Consider the following 20,078-nt stretch of genomic DNA (forward strand, 5'->3'; position numbering starts at 1 on the left):
ATCTATAGTAACAAAAGCAGCATGATGGGGCAGGGTTGTACTTCAGCGGTAGAGCGCTTGCCTAGCACGCGTGAGGCACTGGGTTTGATTCTCAGCACCACATATATATAACTTAATTAATAAAGATTAATAAAGGTCCATCAACAATCCAAACAGCAAAAAACCAGCATGGTGTTGGCACCAAAGCAGACATGAAGACCAATGGTACGGAATATAAGACACAGAAACAAACCCACAAAAATAAGTTATTTCATACTAAACAAAGGTGCCAAAAACATACCAAAAATTGATATGTAGCCAAACAAAATTAAGTCCCTATCTCTCACCCTGCACAAAACTCAAAGTGGATCAAGGACCTAGGCATTAGACCAGAGTCTCTTTGCCTACTAGAAGAAAATGTAGGCCCAACTCTCCATTACGTTGGCTTAGGAACTGAATTCCTCAACAAAGCTCCTGAAGCACAAAAAGTAAAATCAAGAATAAATGGATGGTATCAAACTAAAAACCTTCTTCACAGCAAAGGAAACAATCAAGAACATGAAGAGAGAGCTTATAGAGTGGGAGAAAATCTTTGCTACCTGCACCTCAGAGCATTAATCTCCAGGATACATAAAGAACGCAAAACAACTCAACACCAAAAAAACCAAAAAACCAAAAAAACAAAAAAACAAAAAACACCCAAATAACCCAATCAATAAATGAGCAAAGGAAATGACTAGGCACTTTACAGAAGAAGAAATCTAGTCAGTAAACAAATAAATGAAAAAATGTTCAACATCTCTAGCAAAGATGAAAAGATAAATGCAAATTAAAACTACACAGATTTCATCTCACTCCAGTCAGAATGGCAATTATCAAGAACACAAGTAACAATAAATGTTGATGAGGATGTGGAGGAAAAGGCACACTCATACATTTCTGTTGGAACTGCAAATTGGTGCAACCACTCTGGAAAGTACTATGGAGATTCCTCAGAAAACTTGGAGTGGAACTACATTTGACCCAGTTATCCCACATCCTGGCATATACCCAAAGGACTTATAATTAGTATACTATAGTGATGTAGTCACATCAATGTTTATAGCAGCTCAATTCACAAAAGCCAAGCTATGGAATCAGTCTAGGTACCCTTCAACAGATGAATGGATAAAGGAAATGTGGTATACATACATAATATTACTCAGCGACTACTACTCAGCGATAAAGAAGAATGAAATTATGGCATTTGCCAGTAAATGGATGGAACTGGAGACTATCATGCTAAGTGAAATAAGCCAATCCCAAAAAAACCAAAGGTCAAATATTTTATCTGATAGGTGGATGCTGACTCACAATAAAGGGGCAGGTTAGAGAATAGAAGTTCATTGGATTTGATAAAGGGGAATGAAGGGAAGGGAGAAGGGATGGGAATAGGAAAGACAGTAGAATGAATCAGACATAACTTTCCTATGTTCATATATAAGTATGCAACCAGTGTAACTCCACATTATGTGGAGAAGAATGGGAAGTTATACTCTGTATGTATAATGTATCAAAATATACTCTACTGTCATGTATATCTCAAAAGAACAAATAATAAAAATAAAATGTATCTCATAAAAAAAAAGAATCTAGAGGGTGAGGAGGGGGAGTAAAAAGAGAAAAATAAAACCTGAAGTTTTAGCAATGTTGTTCAAATACTAAATATCTGAGATTCCACAGGAATATGCAGGTTGACTTTTATGTATATTGATTAAACAAAAAACCTATTAAGAATTCTCGGGCTGGGGATATAGATCAATTGGTAGAGTGCTTGCCTTGCTGGGTTCAATCCCCAGCACTGCAAAAAAAAAAAAAAAAAAAAAAAAAAGAATTCTCATCCTCATGAATATTTTTTGTTGTTGTTTGTTCCAGGGATTGAACCCAGGACACTAACCACTGAGCCACATAAACAGTCTGTTTTTTATTTTTTATTTGAGACAGGGTCTCACTAAATTACTTAGGGCCTTGGTAAGTTGCTGAGGCTGGCTTTGAACTTGTGATCTTCTTGCCTCAGCCTCCCAAGTTTGCTGCGATTATAGGCGTGTACCATTGTGCTCAGCTCATGAGGGTTTTTTTTTTTTGAAGGCAACAAAATCACATATGAGTCTAAGAATAACCAAAGCCAATGAGAACCAAACTTCATCTTTTAAACATGGATAGTTATTATTGTAAGTAAAAATATATGTCATATGCTATTAAAAATCAGCTTAATGGTTACCTTTAGGTATTTTATGTGCATATATTTACATAAAATGTAAAAAATAGCCATGATTTTAAATTTTAAAAAATCATAACCAAGTTATTTCTGTGTCTTTCTTAATGCTTCCTCACTAACAGCCAATGAGGATTTACTAGAATATCTAAATCAATGAAGTGAATGAACTCAATAGGAATGAAGAGAACAAATTCTTCAAAGAATTTGTGCTCTCCTTAGGAAAACCAAATATTTAGACACAAAATGAAAAATATTAACAAGCAATATCTCAGGACATGAAACATACTTTAGCAAAAATGGATCCAAAACTGATATGTACCTGATTCTCATGGGAAGGCCTAGATAGAAATACTCCCCAAGTAGGCTATTTCTGATGGAATTATCTTTCCCTTTAACCTTAACAGAGGTCAGCTAGGTCAAATACTTGTGGACCCTGCACATGAGCCTATAATATACACCTAATGGGAAGGGAAGCATATCTGTGGGCAAAGACAAGGAAGCATAAAGGAACATGACAGGATGAAGATTTCTGCAGATTATAGGATCTCACTGTGTGAAAGTGAAGTTGGGCCTGGGTTGTGGCTCAGTGGCACAGCACTTGCATGGCATGTGTGAGGCGCTGGGTTCAAGCCTCAGCACCACATAAATAAGTAAATAAATAAAATAAAAGTACTGTGTCCATCAACAGTCCCAGGAAAGCAGCTAAAATCTCAAGAGAAAATAGATACGTGGTACATCAAAGATTTTGGGCTGAAGTATGGCACAGATTCAGCAAGGACCCTCTGGATCTGAAGGCATCTTCTGACCAGGGATGACTAGTGTCTCAATAGTAACCCACAATGCTAATGCCTTAGCACCATGTCAGAACTATGGCATAGTTCCAGGTTGAGGGAACCCCAAGAAGGTTAAAATTTTCCTCTAGCCTAGTATATGAAGGTTAAAGTGAGAACATTTCAAATGATTACAGAAAATCAAAAACTTATACTTCTTATAGATCTGAGATTAGTCATGTTTGAGACTTATCCTTTGCACATAAATAATAATGCGAGTATATAACACATAAGGTATTATATATTAAAGTTTAGTAGAGTATATTCTGTGTATTAAAGTTTCATAAACAGAAATGGAAAAATGAGAAACTACTACTCTTTCATTTATTTGGTTCTATCAGTGAAAGATGCTCCATAAAGTGAATTTTCTGGATGAGTAAAAACAGTTTATGGTAATGATATAAATTACTGATCTTGGCTGAAATCTGATAATAAGACTGGAGACTATTGACCTTATTCCAAATTACTCCCAGCCTGGAGTGCTCTTAGAGGTTTTGTCTTTTTTCTTTCTTAAGTAGTTTTTCTTACTCCTGTCTATGCTTACAGTCTGATAAAAACTTTTTCTGAAGTTCTTAGGGAGTTTGATTCTAGTTTCTTCTCTCCCTTCTTCCTATTCTTTGTTTCACATAAGTCAGGTTGAAAAATCAAAAAACCAACCATTTTAGAATTGTACTTAATGAATCAAGGCACACTGATGGAAAATCCCATGGCTCATGACATGGTCTGGTTTCTCCACAACCATTTCTTGCTTCCTACTAGGTTTTTAACTATATTTGATGGCAGTATTTTCCATGTTATATAAATGAATTCCACAATTTCAGAAGGTAATTGCTGTGGATGGGAAGGGAGTTGCTGAATGGCTCCTCTCCCCTGTTTCAGCGGGAGTAGCCCTGTTTTATCTATTTTATGCTGAGTTTTGTTTTAGATTTTGTTTAACAAAAGGATTGTACTGCTAAAAGAAGTGAAAAAAACCACTTTTCAAGAAAGTTGGTCTATAGATTTGTTTAACTTAATTGGTATTACAGTTGCAAAAAAATTTTAAAAACCTCTAAAACTCCAAAAAATATAACCCATTTTTGAAAGAAATATAAATTACCTGAAGTAAAGGGATGAAATCCTCCTGTTCTAGAGAGCTGCAGCTGGGTTTTGCTAGAAGACAGATAAACTTAGAGGCATCATCATGATGGTTATTCAGCAACCTACAAAAGAAACAACTGCTTAGGAAGATCTGCTACTCTAAACAAGGACTAAAACATAAATGGCTGGTCATTTCAGTCTGATCTGAAGGCCACTTAGATTAAGAATCAAGTACTATTTTCTTTTTGTGGGGCGGGGAACTGAACCCAGGGCCTTGTGAACACTAAGCAAGTACTCTACCACTAAGCTACCCCCAGTATAATTGCTTGCTTTTCAAAGAAATCCATGCTTTTGATTTTGTTAAAGGGATATCTTAAAAGCTCAATAACAAAATGGTATATTATTCTAACAATGCTTCTGAGGCTGAGATCAAAGAGTCAACTGAACTAGTGCAGATAAAATATGTTATTAAAATACACTGGAGGGGGGGTGTGGGGATATAGCTCAGTTGGTAGAGAGCTTGCCTTGCAAGCACAAAGCCCTGGGTTCAATTCCCAGCACCACAAAACAAAACAAAACAAAAACAAAAACAAACAAACAAACAAACACTGGGGGAAAATGTCCATTCAGTTTAGCACAGAACATTGGGACCCAGAACTTCTAAGCTGGCCAATAGCAAGGAGGGTACACATACCTCAGATGGACCACTATGCACTACACAAGGCATAAAGTTCTGTTTACCCAGGTTGACAGATATTCAAGGCTAAGCTGACAGGTGGCTTTTGAAATTAGACTCTAAAGGAACAGGCTTAAAATAATAAGTGCTTTAATAGTTCTTCTCAGTTCCAAGAATTCTTACCTCCGAATATTTGCTAGACATTTCCATTTGGGGACTATACTCTGATAGCAAAGTTGAAATACTGAAAACCAACTTTAGAATTTCTCAAAAGTTAGTCCTTATCCTGGACATCTATTTTTGTAAGAATGGTGGTACCATTCTTAGTTATCTGGGTTTGACTCTTTGAAGTCACTTAAGACTTATTTCTTTTCCTTATTCTTCACAACCAATTAGTCTCCAATTTTTCTTGTTATCCTTCATTAATAATTTATTGAATACTAACTATGTGCCAAGTATTACAGCTGGCCTTGAGAATGTATGAGAAACAAAGAAAATAAAACACAGTATTATGCCCTGTAAGGAGTTTACAGTCTAGTGTTACAATCTAGTGTTTAGTTACCAATAAAATTATACTATGAAGAACGGCCAAAAAAGAAGTAATTTGCACAGGGTATTTATGGAGGAGGCCAGAAAGATTCCCTGGAAAGTGAAGTAGGAAGGAAGGGCATTATGGTAAGGAGGCAAGTAGGTACAAATGCTTGGTGTGTGATGCACAGAACATTTGGGCAACACTGCAGAGATGGTAAGAAAAGGGGATGTGTGCAGGAGGCCTCTAAGGTCAGATCAAGAAGCCTGAACTTCAGTCTACTCCAAGAGAGAATTTTAACTTGGACAGTGACAATATCAGATGTGTTTTTCAGAAATATTAAACAAGAAACAATGAGAACCTGAGCATGGATACTAGTGGGAGATGGAGAGAAAGGTACACATTACCATTTAAGGACATGGTAGTTGATAGGTGTTTAGGGTGAGAGGAAGTATGAAATCCATGACAATTCCCAAGTTTCTAGCTGGGACCATTAGGTGTTGGAATACAGAATGGGAATGCTGGAGTCCTGAGGAATTTAGGTTCTAAACCACATAGAAAGGTTTCTTCCTTTCTATTTCCATTGTATTATCAGGTTCAATCCCTTTTAAATTCATGTTGAGACTGCCAAAGGGAAGAGGGTCATAACAGGGTTCAGTACACATTCAACCTCGTGTAACAGATGATTCACCATTCTAAAACAGATGTGGATGACATAATTTCCTTATTGAAAAATGTTCAGTAGCTCTCTACCTCTTATAGGCATAAACCTACCATAATGGGTTGATTTTAAATGTCTTCCAAAAGCTCATGCATTAAAGGCTTGGTCCATGATGCAGCAGTATTCACAGGTGGGGCCTCAGAAGATGAATGAATCATGGGGCTCTGACCTAATCAGTGGACCAATCCATTTACAGATTCAAAGCTTAATGGGTTTTGGAGGAGAGGTTTTGTTATAAAAGCAAGCTTTCTCTCTTTGCTTCCTGGATGCCATGAGGTGAGCAAGTAAGCAGTTTTGCTCTACCATTTGTTCCCAGCCATGATGTTCTGCTTCTTCCCAAAGGCCCAGAAAGTGATGGGGTCAATTGACCATGAACTGAAACTTCTGAAACCATGAGCCAAAGTAAATTATTCCCTCCTTGTAAGTTGTTTATCTCAAGTATTTTGTCACAGCAATGTAAAAGTGACTAACAGAAAATTGGTACAAGGAAATGGGTGGGGTTGTTGCTGTAACTATACATGATAATGTGGTTCAGCTGGAATTGGCTTACGAGAAGGATTTGGAAAAGTTTAGAGATGCAGACTAGAGACATTTGAAAATGCTGTAAGGAGAGGTTACTGGGCTAATTCTGCTGGGAGCTCAGAAGACCTGAATACTGATAGGAATGCAAAGTAAAGGCCAAGCTCATGAGGATTCAGATGGAAATGAAGGTTCTAACTGGGAATATGACTAGAAGCCATTCATGTTACCTTCTGGCAAATAACTTGTCTACATTTTGGCCATGCCCTGAGACTTTGTGTGAGGCCAAGTTTAAAGGTGATGGACTAACTAATCTGGCAGAGGACATTTCAAGGTACCATGACATTTAGGTTATAGCACAGATATTTCTGACTATTTTAGCCAGATTGACAGTGAAAATCAGGAGCAAAAGACAGTGGAAAGATTTGATAAACTGGCACCTTGGCCAGGAAAGAAGTACCTGTAAGTTGCAATCAAGGAGGGTATGGTTGTATAAGAGACAAGTGTCATTAAAATGAAGTGTTTTGTAACAAGACAAATCAAATGAGAAATATCCCACCCACCACAGCCTCAAGGATGTAAAACTCTCCCCAAAGACTGTGTTGAGAAGGGAAACCTTGAGTGCTTTGCTCACATAGGGTTGCCTAACAAATGGTTTCCCTGGGATTTATTTAGTTGCCCTGGCCCTCAGAGGCCACAGCAGTCATGTATCAAGGAGGCCCAGATAGTACTCCCAGAACTTGGGAGTCATACATGTGGTGTTGGTTTTGTAGGCATGTAGAATGTAAAAGTTGTAAGGTCACTGAGGCTTTCACTGAAATTCCACAGGAAAGCCTGGGAGGCCAGGCAATATGTGGCAGTGTCAGAGTCCCTGCAGGCAGACCCTGAGAGCGTGATGTGTAAAGTTGTAAGAGAGAAGCCCAAGCTGCAGTGGAGACTCCAGAAAGTTAAGAGATGCCAGGAATGTGCAATGCCTGCCAAGGGATGCTGCATGGAGTGAGAAGAGCCAGCCCAAGAGAGTGGCCATGTGGGCTACAGCCAGCAAGACCACAGGAGTAGGCATGCCCAAGTCCTTGAACCTCACATCACATCACTGTGTGCTCAGATGCTAGACATGAAGTTATAGAACTCAATATTTGCCCTGTTTGGTTTCAGTCTTATGATCCCATCCCTCCTTTCTATGCCCCTATTTCTCCATTTTGGAATGGAAATGTTTACCTTATATCTGAACCACCACTGTATGCTTAAAGTATGTAATGTGTTTGTTGATTTTTAGGGGGATTTACAGCTAAGAGTTTGCCTTGAGTTTCAGAGGAGATTTTCAGATTTAGACTTCTGAAAAATGCTGGAACTGTTAAGACTATGGGGATTGTTGGTGTTGGGACTAATGACACATTAACTAACTCAGCCTGACTCCTTACTCCCTGGCGAGTGAGCTAGATCAAGGCTCAAAGGCAGTTTCAAAGGTTAATGACGATAAATCGGACCACCATCAGGGATTGGTTAACAACAGTTTCATGAATGTGATCAGCTCGTGTTTGCCATATAGTCCTATGAGCCTCTCACCTGCGTGAACCGCCCATGCCTTGCTGACCTTTAAGCTGATTGGTTCCCGCCTAGCCCCCACCCTACATAAAAGCTGTGTGATTTCCTCAATAAACAGTTCCTGCTGTGACTGGTCTCCCTGACACTTCTGATTGTCCTCCGCCCGAGGGCTGGGAGTGGGCAGTCAGTCGGCCCTACCTATCCCAGTCTGGCCTTGTTGGGGAGTGTCCCCTTCCCTTGCCGCTGGTCGAGAAGAGCAAGGGGGCTTAAGACCCCGGCATCTTGGGATAAACGGAATGTATTTTACACTGTGAGATGGACATGAGTTTTTAGGGGTCATGGGTGAAAATTTATAGATTGGGCCTTAAATGAACTCTAAAAGTTCATGTGCTAAAGGTGTGGTCCATAGTGCAGCAGTATCCAGAGGTGGGACCTTCAGGAGATGATAGAACCATGAGGTCTGGGACCTTATCAATGGATTAATTCATTTATGGATATATAGCTTAGTGGGTTTGTGGGGAGGGCTCTCTCTTTGCTTCTTGGTTGCCATGAGGTGAGCAGCCTTGCTGTACTACATGCTCCTGGCTGTTCTGTTCAACCTCACTATAGGTCCATAAGGAGATGGGGCCAAGTGACCATGGACTGAAACCTCTGAAACTGAGTCAAACTGAATCTTTTCTACTTTTAAGTTCTCTATCTCAGGTATTTTGTCACAGTGACACAAAGCTGACTAACATACCTACAATGGGCATTTAAGGCCCTCTGTAATTAGCCTGGAGCCTGACTATTTACCTGTCTCATGATTTTGCTAAACGAACTTTCACTCCAGGCAACTGGTCTGAGTTACATTTAGTTTTACCTGTGTAACTCTCATAGTGTTCTGTTCTCCTAGGAAACCCATTCCCAATTTTGTCATCTTAATGCTGCTAATTCTTTTAAGACCTAGCTTATAACATACCTCTTTCAAAAACTCTTCTCTGACAACTAAATTCTTTACTGATCTTTGCCCAATTTATATATATGTATATATTTCTATGTGTACATATATTTTACATATATTATATATGTGTAATATATATGTGTAATATATTAAAAATATATAAAAGGAACTGTTGTAGTTCTTTTCATCCAAAGTACATGGCTTAATGACTTATACAGAAGACTCTCAAAGCATATTAACAATCTAACAGACATATATTTAACTGACTTCATTTATGATTATTAGAACTATAGTATGATTTTTAGTTTTTTTTTAGTTGTAGATAGACACAATACCTTTATTTTAGTTATTTTTATGTGGTGCTGAGGATTGAACCCAGTGCCTCACACATGCTAGGCACGTGCTCTATCACTGAACTACACCCCCAGTCATGTAATTTTTGTATTTATTTCCTTATCATTTAAGGCCTGTGAAGTTAAATAAGCATGTTTTAGAAAAAAATCAGTGCAGAGCAATAGGTGCAAATGAAAATCACCTCTTAGGATTAGAAAGTAGGTGGGATGGTGACAACAGAAAGGCAGTGAGGTCTTTGAAAAAGAGATTATTTAGAAAAAAAGGATAGTACTATTAAATACAGTAGCAATATGATACATGAGAGATACTCAAAGACAACAAAGACAAATCCGGGATGACTTTTTGCTATTAGAACCATGAGATACAGAGAAAAGGTGAATTACAATTTTCTGCTAATTCTACTGACTGATAAACTCTATATGGCAGGAGAAAAGGAGATAAAAAAGTCATAAAAACTGAAGGATGAAGGTAAAGGTAGCTATTTTACACTGGTGTTGTACACTGACCATAATGTTTTTAAGATAAAATATTGTTCTGTTAGTGGACAAATAACACACTAATATAAAAGGGTAAAAGCATAGCAAAGCTGAGCAATACTACTACTCCATGTGAGAGGAGTTCTGCCCCAAAGCTGGAATTCTAGGAACTTAAAAAGCTGAGGAGCCACGTCTTTCCCCAAAAAATGTCTGACTGTAGGAGAAAGAGATGTCAAGAGTATAGATATAAAATGGGCAGTAGTTCTAGGAAAGGAGGGGAACAGAAGAAGTAGGGGGAAAGAACTTTAAGGTGTTCGTTCTAAAATCACTTGTAGGAGAAATACTGAAGCCTCCAACTCCTTAGCACTCGGACAGGAAGGAAATTATTTACCCTAATATTTATGACTTTTATATTTGATTTTATTTTTAAAAACTCTATATTATTGGAGCAAGTCAGCATTCCTATGTATAAGCCAAAATGTTTTAATGCTATATCATTATATGCCAGTTATTTTTTGTGCTTGAAAATTTTCATATGCTATACTTGGGCCTAAGTTGCTTTATGCAAAGGGTAGTTTGCAAAAAATCTAAACACATTTTTTCCTAGGTCAGGTGGTAACTCAAAGCATCATTCTTAGCTGCTACTCTCCCCAAATAGCTATACCTGGGTCTGTCTCTCTTAAAGCAGTCTAGTTTTTAAAAGGCATTTTAAGAGTTCAGAGAGGAGTCCCCACTAGAGGGCACCCAAACCATTTAAGTACCCGACCAGGACATTTTAATATAGACACACTTACATATTTGTTTTAAGTTAGTTTTTCTGTCCCTGTGACCAAAATACCCAACAAGAACTACTTAGAGGAGAAATTTATTTAGGCTTCATGGTTTCAGAGATCTCAGCCCAAAGATGCTGATGCTATTGCCCTGGGCTCAAGGTGGGCTTGATACTCGGGCTCTAGTATCTCAAATAATAGATTATTTTCTTTTTCAATCTCCTAGCTCAATCATAGCCTTTTCTTAAATAATTATTATTTACTTCTTGCTGTTTTCCAAGATTACTAGATGGTTCTTGCCAATAATACTGATCTTAATTGGGAATACTCATCATAATTGGGAAAGTACCCAGCAGAGGAAAGCTGCTCAGTTCATGGAGGGACCCAGCAACAGAGAGAGGTGGGTGGGAAGGGTCCACAGGGAAGATGAACCTTTCCAGGACAAAACCCCGTGACCCACCTCCCCCAGCCACTCCTCACCTGCCTACAGTTACCACCTACTCAATCCATTTAAATGAGGATAGGATGAGGTTATGACTCTCACAATGCAGCCATTTCACCTCTGAATGCTCCTGCATTAATAGGAGCTTTTGAGGGATACCTCAAGGTGATTCACCTCAATAAAGAAATATAGCTATTGTAGCTACTGCTGCTCTATCCACCAATATAAATGTCCTCCCTATCTCAGTATACATAGTCCTAACCAAAAACTGGCTGTGATTCTCCTTAATATTAAGCAGTTAAATGGAGATAAATCAAGTGGGGTACCAGTTTTCCTTTGCTACTGTTAGCCTTAGGTTCATAAACTTAGTGTCCTAGAATATTCAAAACAAAATATAAGTGGTTATATTTCTTGTCTCTGGCTCTAGTATCTCAAATAATAGATTATTTTCTTTTTCAATCTCCTAGCTCAATCATAGCCTTTTCTTAAATAATTATTATTCACTTCTTGCTGTTTTCCAAGATTACTAGATGGTTCTTGCCAACAATACTGATCTTAATGGCTAAAGCCACCTCTGACAAGAGTTGTGTCATCTCCCTTTCCTTTACCTGATTCATTCTCCAGCTGAGGCCTATTCAGAGTCTATACATACAAGGGTGAAAGAAGTGAGCTGAATGGAAGCCAGAACATCTATGATGTTTAAGTTCTTAAATTCTGCTACTTTTATCTATTGATTTTTTAAACAAATCATACTATCTAGCAGAAATCCTTTCTTAGTTAATGGGGAAAGGAAAGGGAGTCCAAGCTGACTTCCTACTATTCCAGGTCCTACAATCTATTTTCTTCCCCCATGTTGTAGGTTGTCAGAAATAAAAAATACTCCAAGGGCAAATGCCAGTTTCTCTGCTAGTTTTACTCTTGCTCATTAGGGTTTTTTTGTTTTGTTTTTTTTCTTATTTCTAGCCTCCAAGAAATTCCACACATTTAAAACAGAAAGACATTTCTTATTTATCAGCCTGTTTTCTATTTGCTACAGGAGCAATAGAACACTGACTATGGAACTGACTTTGGAGTGTCATAAGGCGGTGTGTGAGTAATGGCTCTCCTCAGGCTCTTTTATTCCTTGGTATTTGGACAGCTCAGAACTATTCCATGATCAAAATGGCTAAAATACACCAGACAAAATGAAGCATTTATTTAACTTTTAGCATGGATGTAGTTCTTTTAAAAAGTTTATTAACTGAAACAGTCTTATATACCCTTTAGTTCTAATTTAAGGAAGAACCTAGTGAACTTGACTTGCTGCTAGACTTTTAAAAGTAAGAAAACATTTATTAATCACCTAATATGTTCTCAAGCATTATGCAACTGCCTTAGGTGGTATAAAGGGAACAGAAAGAAACTAAGTTGAATTCTGCTGACATTGCACACTTATCTTATATGATAATAATAATTGAATAGCATTTCTACATAGTTTACTAGAAGGAAGGGTATATAGCCCAGAAAAGATAAAAACAGTTAAAGAGGAAGAGGGGACAAGAATTGATATTTTCCTAAAATGTATAAATATATTAAGAAATCATACCTTAAAAAGAAAGGAGTAAAAGAGAAAAGAAGAAATTCGGTTTGAATTAAAGAAAATTTATCAGTTAAAATTCAAGAATATCTTGGGGCTGGGGAGATAGCTCAGTTGGTAGAGTGCTTGCCTTGCAAGCACAAGGCCCTGGGTTCGATCCCCAGCACCCAAAAAAAAAAAAAAAAAAAAAAATTCAAGAATATCTTGATAAATATACTAGTTCTTTGGTTATTTAGAACTCTCAAAAAATAATGATTAAAATCTATTAGAATTCAGTTATTTTTGATAAATTAACTAGTTATAATTCCATATTGGATTATATGAGAAAGGAATAGTATTTTTCATGTGATACATGTGGTTTACTCCCCTTAAAAGAGAATCTTTATTTACTTTTATTGCTATTGGATTCAAATACTGAGATCCAAATTTAACAAGTAAAACTAAGAAACTATTAAGTAGCTATTAAAGAAATATTTCTGCAGATGTATTGTACTGTTTAAGGACATGTAAGGTAAAGGCTTGTGGCAAAGAAAATGGTTGTGATTCACTAAATTTTCCTTATTGAAGTAAAGGGTAAAAGGAAAGTGAATAAAACAAGTGACCTTTATAAGGCATGTTATGAGGACCACATAATTCCTTGTTAGCCCCAGAATGACTGCTCATACTTACTTTCTCCACAAGGCAATGAATGACGGTGCTGATACAAATCCTGTCTTCTCTCCCCCTGCGGCCCTGAACATGGGGGCTTTCCAATAGAGAGGACAGCCACAGATCTGCAAATAAAAAGCAATACAGACTAAGCCCAGAGGCGGGGAAGGGATAACATGGCCAAAGAAAAGTGTTTATGGCTTTTCCCCTTCATGCCACAGTGAACAGAATGGCCTCAGGGTGAACACAACTGGGGCATAGGCAAATATATCAACAAGGATAGATTCAGAAAGGGACAGAGAGGAATTAAAATGAGAGGATTACATGCTTAGTGAAGAAAACAGAACCATTCAACTTTTTTTTCCAAGTTCATTATAGTGACTTCTCCCCTGCCTGGTACTCTTATGTATTTTCAACCTTCTACAAAGAAAAAGAAATGAATGAATATCTTGAGCAGAATAATATAGTTGTCTTTATCACTGGAGTCACCTGGTGTTAAAACACTCTACTACTTTTCTTCTTTGCCTATAGTTAAATTCCAGGTTCAAGAACCAGAAAACCCTGTATTGTTCAAGAAACCAGTTATCAAGTCAGCTACTCAGGATGCTGAGGTAAGACAATTCCAAGTTCAAGGTCAGTCTAGGAAATTTAATGACACCCTATCTCAAAATAAAAACTAAAAAGTGCTAGGAATATAGTTTAATCCCCAACACTGCCAAGGGAGGTGGAACCTAGATGGTTAAAATCTAAATGATTATAATTCAAGTAAAAGATAAAAAGGTAAAAATCAAAATGCTAGAGCTACCACAAGTAACTACATATTATATATATTCATTCACCAAAAGTCTTAAAAGAACTGGGAATGAATGTGAAGACTTTCAATACCCTAAAAAGTATTGATGTTTTTCTTTCCTTAATAAAAGGGCTCTTCTTTTCATTAAAAAAAATATTGGCCTCCTCTTATAAAAAAGAGTTCTTAGTAAATTTACCTGCTTTTTCCCTAGAGGAAAAAATTATTTCCTATAATTACTACTATTTAAAAATTAGTAGAGATGGGGTTGGGGATATAGCTTAGTTGGCCAAGTGCTTGCTTTGCACGCACAAGGCCCTGGGATTCAATCCCCAGCAACACAAAAACAAACAAACAAAAAAATAGTAGAGAAATAATGTCCAAATCTTCCTAATTTTGTACATACACAGAAAATATATTCCCAAATCTAGAACTCTTCAGAGTGACAATGTGTTAAAAGTTAAAGATATTACTCATATTAAATACAGGATCTGTTGAGCCCTCATCATTCTACAGAGGGAAGAGTCTTCTTTGGAGGTAGATTAGATGTGTATCCACCTTAGGTTTAAGTGAAATTGCTTCTGGTGTGAGGCTTCAGTGCACAGAGGATCCCCCAAGGAGCTGGAAGAGTATCTAGTCTAACATTAGTGATCCTGAGACACCACCCAAGACTGCTGCTGGTTCATGACAGGGATGAGAATAGGGAAAGCAAGATTCAGGCCAAGGGAGGTAAGAACAGGGCAGAAGTAAGAGGCTGCTGCCTCCAGGGACACTAAAGCATGTTCTGCAAGCACAGTAGAATTTAAAGACTTCTTAAGTTCCAAAGGTTGAATACTTATCAAGGCCAGAAATGAGAGAAAGGTATTGCTTAACAACAATGTGGCTTTGTTTATTGTATAAATTATGATTGCCAAGGTACAAAGCTAACAATTAATATGCTTTGGGTGTGTGAACTGTCAAATTTACCTCCCAACTCCCTGTCTCTCCTTTCATGCAGAGTGGGTTGCCAAGGAAATACTCTTAAGAGTGCCTTAGTGATGGGCTACTGGCAACTGTTGGAGAAACTGAAAGAACGGTTCACATTATGGGGGTTGGGCGGGGGGCGGGAGCTACAAAACCAGAAAGTGCAGGGAGAGACTGGAAATGGCTTGCCAAAGGTCTTGAAACTCCTCTCACTAGAGTCATTCATGAATTTTTCAGAATTTGAAGGATCAGGACTCTTAGAGCTTAAACTTGGGAAACAGTTACCAGCCTTAGCTCATACACTTCAGGGACTGTGTGTTTATGTGTTTATCACCTCCTGTGGGATAACTTCCTCTATTAACAACTTTCATTCTCTTGAACTGAGGGTTTTTTCCCCACAGAATTTCTGATAAAATGCACATGTCAGCTCACAAGTAGTTAATCGCTAAGACATTAACACATACACTTGATCCAAAGGTAAATCCCTAAGAGAGAAGATACACAATGAAAATGTTTTGAAGGAGACTGGAAAAGGTCAGCCTTTTCTAATAGTGGGGAACCCTGAGTACCTTAGTGTTACAACATGAAGGTGTCAAGCCCTTGGAGAACATGGCAAAAGGGAAAAAAGGATAAGGACAGTGAATGGCAAGGGTTGTAGACATTACAATTTGAGTATTTAAGGAATGCATGGCTGGTGTGCATCTACTTAAAAAATCAAAGAATTAAGACAGCAAGTGGATTGATAAACTAAAAAGAAAATATTAATCTGAAAGTGACAAAATAGAACTACTAGTAACACAGGAGAGAACAAGAGAATAAGCCAGTGTGAGGGTTTTTTTTTTTTTTTAAGTAAGAAAATGGATGACAAGTAGAAACATACAGGGAGATACAGAAAATAGATTTAGGAAACTCAGGTTTAGAGGAAGTGAGAGTCAATATGGAAATCGAAGTCACTTGAGCAAAGAAAACTTGACTAACACCTACAATTTGATCCAAGAATGGCACAACATGAAGAACTGAAATCAAAGGTGGCACACACCTATAATCCCAGTGACTTGGGAGGCTGAGGCAGGAAGATCACAAGTTCACAGCGAGACCCTGTCTTAAAATAAACTGGGGATGTAAAAAAGGACTAGGGATGTGCACACCTGGATTCAGTCCTTACTCCAAAAACAAAACAAAACAAAATAAAACAACAACCTGAAAACAAGGCTGTCAAGGGATATAAACGGGAGATGACTACCCAATATTTGTACTGTTCTTTCAACATTTTAAAATATCTCATGCCTATTATTCATTAGGTCCTCACATGATCCCATGTAGAAGAGGGAAGGTAGTTTTATCCCATTCTGCAGAAGAAGAAATTCAGGTGCAGAATAGCTGCCTTACAGGCCACAGGCATAGGGGGTCAAGATAGTGATACATCAGTCAGAAGAGAGGAGTTGGGGAGATTTACATGGTTCAAGAGTCTTACTTTTTTTTTTTTTTTTTTTTCAACTTTCTTCTAGAGGATAAAGCTAAGTGATGAATCCCCTGGCCTAATCTCTCACAAATGCTTTTCTTTCAGTTGCTCAGTTTTTGTTTCCACACTGCTTTTATCCCATTTTGGTTCATTCTCTCTTCTCTATCTCCCTTAATGCTGTGGGAAAAAAGTACAAAAACTACACACCAAGAACGGAACCAGACATGACATTAGCTCTCTAGGGCTGTCTGCGGTCTAAGATCAAGAGGGTAAACTGCATTAACAGACACAGATTTCATAAACACAATTTTCTCTGCACTTAAAAACCAGATCCCAGTCTTTCTAGCTACACTTAAACACCACTAAGATTTGGTTGCAAACTCAAGTTCACCTTTCGAATAGCTTTAAAAACTATACGAATCCATAAATACATACATTCACTTGTTGCTTTGATGATCTGTTCCTTCCTTGCGCCTTAAAGCCTGCCTTTCCTCTCCCTTTTTCTACAGGAACTTATTGTAAGTTCATGGGCAGCAAGTGCTGGAGACAGAGTTTGCTGCCTCCTGGCACTATAATGAAAGATGGTTGAAGATAAGGATGACTAGTGTGTACTAACAGATTGATAGCTAAGTAAAAGCTGTATTGAATAAAAACAGCCTAGCTGGAAGACATAACTAAATCAGTTTTAAAATAAATAGTTTTAAGAATAAAGAGGTAAAATTTAATAAAATGAGCTGGTACAACAATAAAAATTAAATCAATATGCTCATGACACATTTTGAGGTCATTTTACACATGGCTTCATTTTTATATGCAATGCTAGTTTTAACTTTCTAAAGATAGGGACAGTTTACTTTGCTATCTGAACTGACATCTAAGGTTAAAAACAATGAACACAAAGATTTGGCACCCATGAATGGAATTTAGGGCTATCATCAAGTATAACTCAGGAAAGTTAATCAGTCATATATACAAAGAATTGCTATTATGCCACATGACCAACATTAAACTGTTATGTAACTCCATGTTGTCTGCTTCAACACCAACAGTTTTCCCTAATGCCACGTATGCACACTCCTTCACCACATATAACTGGCAAAGTCCTTCTTTTGGCTCCCTACCACCCAAGGACCTACTCCCTTGCTTGACTGCACTCTTTTCTATACCTCCCTTGACTTTCATAGAGTTTACAGGCTTTCTGCCTTCTTATCATTCAATCTGTGGCATGCTAGGTAGCTATGGAAAGAGGCAGGACTACTACAGTACAGAGGGCCATACCAGGAGGATGTGGAGGCACAGGGAGAGCAGGGTTCCTCAACAGAGGTTGGGAATAGTCAGAGGCAGAGGGTTACACCAGTGGACTCTCTATTCAAGACAGGATGAGCTGCAGGTCTGTGAAAGAGAGGCACTGATCACCTGGATGGGCTCTCCAGATGTAATAACCCTGCTCCACACCAGAGAACTACTATGTCTTAGTATGGACAACTTTTCCTTATCTGCCTACCTGAAGTATTCCATGACACCTTCTGTCTCTTTCACAGAAATTGTTCCCATTCTAGAAAAACCTATTTGGCATTTACAAAGTTGACATGTGATAAAAGAAAAACTCTAAGATGTTCTAAATTTTATTGCAAAGGCCAACAAATGAAGGGGAAGAAGTAAGGGACCTTCATTTACATTTAAACTTTCCTGTTCATCCCAACCAATCCAGAAGCAACAGGTACTTCTCCTTATGGACCAAAATTCATCCCATAGCCTTCCTTGCTTCTTATTATCCCACTCCTCTTATCTAAAGCTTATGTAGGTTACAGTGCTTTCCTTTTCCAAAGTTTATAAAAACTCTCCTGACAAGAACTAGTTCTTTGACTTCAAGTACTTGTGGGACTGTAGTTTCCTCATAAATAAAACCCTGTGGAAACAGGTAAATTCTTAATTTTGGAATGAAAGAGTTTGTTGATCTAAGGAATCCAAAATCAAGTTCTAAGATTGGGATGGGCAGCAAAGAAAGATAATTAAAAAAAAAAAAAGAATTCCTGTTTGATTCCTTTAGAATCCCTCTGTTTACTAACCATTTAGTAGCAACAGAAATGCTCTGTGAGCTCAGAGTTAGGCAACAGGGCAGGACATTATAATACATAATGTCGATACCATTTTGTTTTTCACCATCCTATTCAACATTAGCTTTACTTTGCAAAACTGTCCCTTGTAAAATGACTCTGTTCTTCTCCTTGCCCAGCATTGAAATTCTAAAGAAAATCCCCTTTCAGTGGCTGAGATATTAACTACTACTGTCAACTATTGCAGGAAAAGAGGACAAGGAGAAAAAAAAAGTTGGTTCCCAGACGTCGTAATGAGTAATCTTTCTTTAGTTTGTCAGAACCTAGAACACCTGGTGTTCAAATAACATCAAAGTGTGTGGGACAAGGACTTACTAATCCTATTAATTAAAAGAAGGATAATGTTTAGTTTGCAGGAAAATAATGTGTTTACCTAAAAGTTTACAGGGATTGGCCCAGGAGACAAAAGATTGTTTGTAATCACAATATTCCAACCAAAGAGAAAGGATAATATCCCCTGAATGAAAAAGATGGTTATTGAGTGATTCAGCATGAAGCTTTCTTGTCCCTTTTCCCACTACCTTCCTTTCCTCTTCATTAAAAACCCTTGTATCCCTTAATTTACTAAGATGGAGTTTTCAGGATGATAGCCCTGCTATCTTCTTAGAACTAGTCCTGAATAAATCTGATTTCCTTCTCATCAACTCTCATCTCCCAAGTACTGGCTTTTGAGCAGTGAGAAATGGACTTGGGTTCAGTATCAACATGAACAGAATGTAGGAACTTCTTTTAAAAGTCAGAATGGAAGCCAGATCTTCAAAGTGGGTATTGGGGAGGCTGGTAGGAGTGGAAACCCATTTGGAGGGGAGAGCTGTAGGAGTCCAAATGTAGAGGTATGACTGTGAGTGGGCAATAGGGTCAGGTTCATGTAGGAAACAGCATCAGTAGATTTGGAAAGGGTCTCTGAGGTCTGAGGACTGAGTTCGGAGGTCTTGGAATACAAAGAGAAGATTTTATCCTGAAGAGTGGCACTTTTCAAACTTTAACAGCCCTCCTGAAAGCTGGGGAACTATTCCAATTGGAAGTCTGCATGGGGTCATGGGCACTCCCACTTGATCTCTTACTTGCCTCCATGCAATCCTCAGCCTCTTGAAGCACAGCCTAGAACCACTGCTGAGTTCTGAGCTAATGATATGACTTTTAAATATACATGAGTGATAAAAATGAAATTAAACCAAACAAAGCTTCCAGAGAGGGTCAGAATCCCGAACATTCCTGAGCTGAGGAATGGTATTATCAACTATAATCTGATAGTCATGTTTGATATTATTCTGGGAATAGTGCAGGGGTATAGAGTCCAGTCACAGTAGTCCTACATTAGGGGGTTAAAATCTTAAATTAGAAGAAGTTGGGTATATTGGAAAGAACAAAAGATTTGCTTCCTGGTATCACATTCATTTATTTCTG

At 37.9% G+C, this 20,078-nt stretch overlaps 1 protein-coding gene across 4 annotated transcripts in view; it reads right to left on the reverse strand.

Moving 5' to 3' along the window:
- The window catches only part of Ppp2r3a (protein phosphatase 2 regulatory subunit B''alpha), a 164,568-nt gene that overhangs the window by 83,090 nt on the left and 61,400 nt on the right, over window positions 1-20,078 (reverse strand). For all 4 annotated transcript variants that reach the window (XM_047564958.1, XM_047564957.1, XM_047564959.1 and 1 more), the window contains 2 exons: window positions 13,361-13,464; window positions 4,163-4,265 (listed from right to left, as the gene is read on the reverse strand). In XM_047564958.1, coding sequence (XP_047420914.1) covers window positions 4,163-4,265; window positions 13,361-13,464 — 207 coding nt within the window. The remainder of the gene's footprint in view (window positions 1-4,162; window positions 4,266-13,360; window positions 13,465-20,078) is intronic.

The sequence above is a fragment of the Sciurus carolinensis genome, chromosome 9 (assembly GCF_902686445.1).
Source record: "Sciurus carolinensis chromosome 9, mSciCar1.2, whole genome shotgun sequence".
Classification (NCBI taxonomy): Eukaryota; Metazoa; Chordata; class Mammalia; order Rodentia; family Sciuridae; genus Sciurus; species Sciurus carolinensis.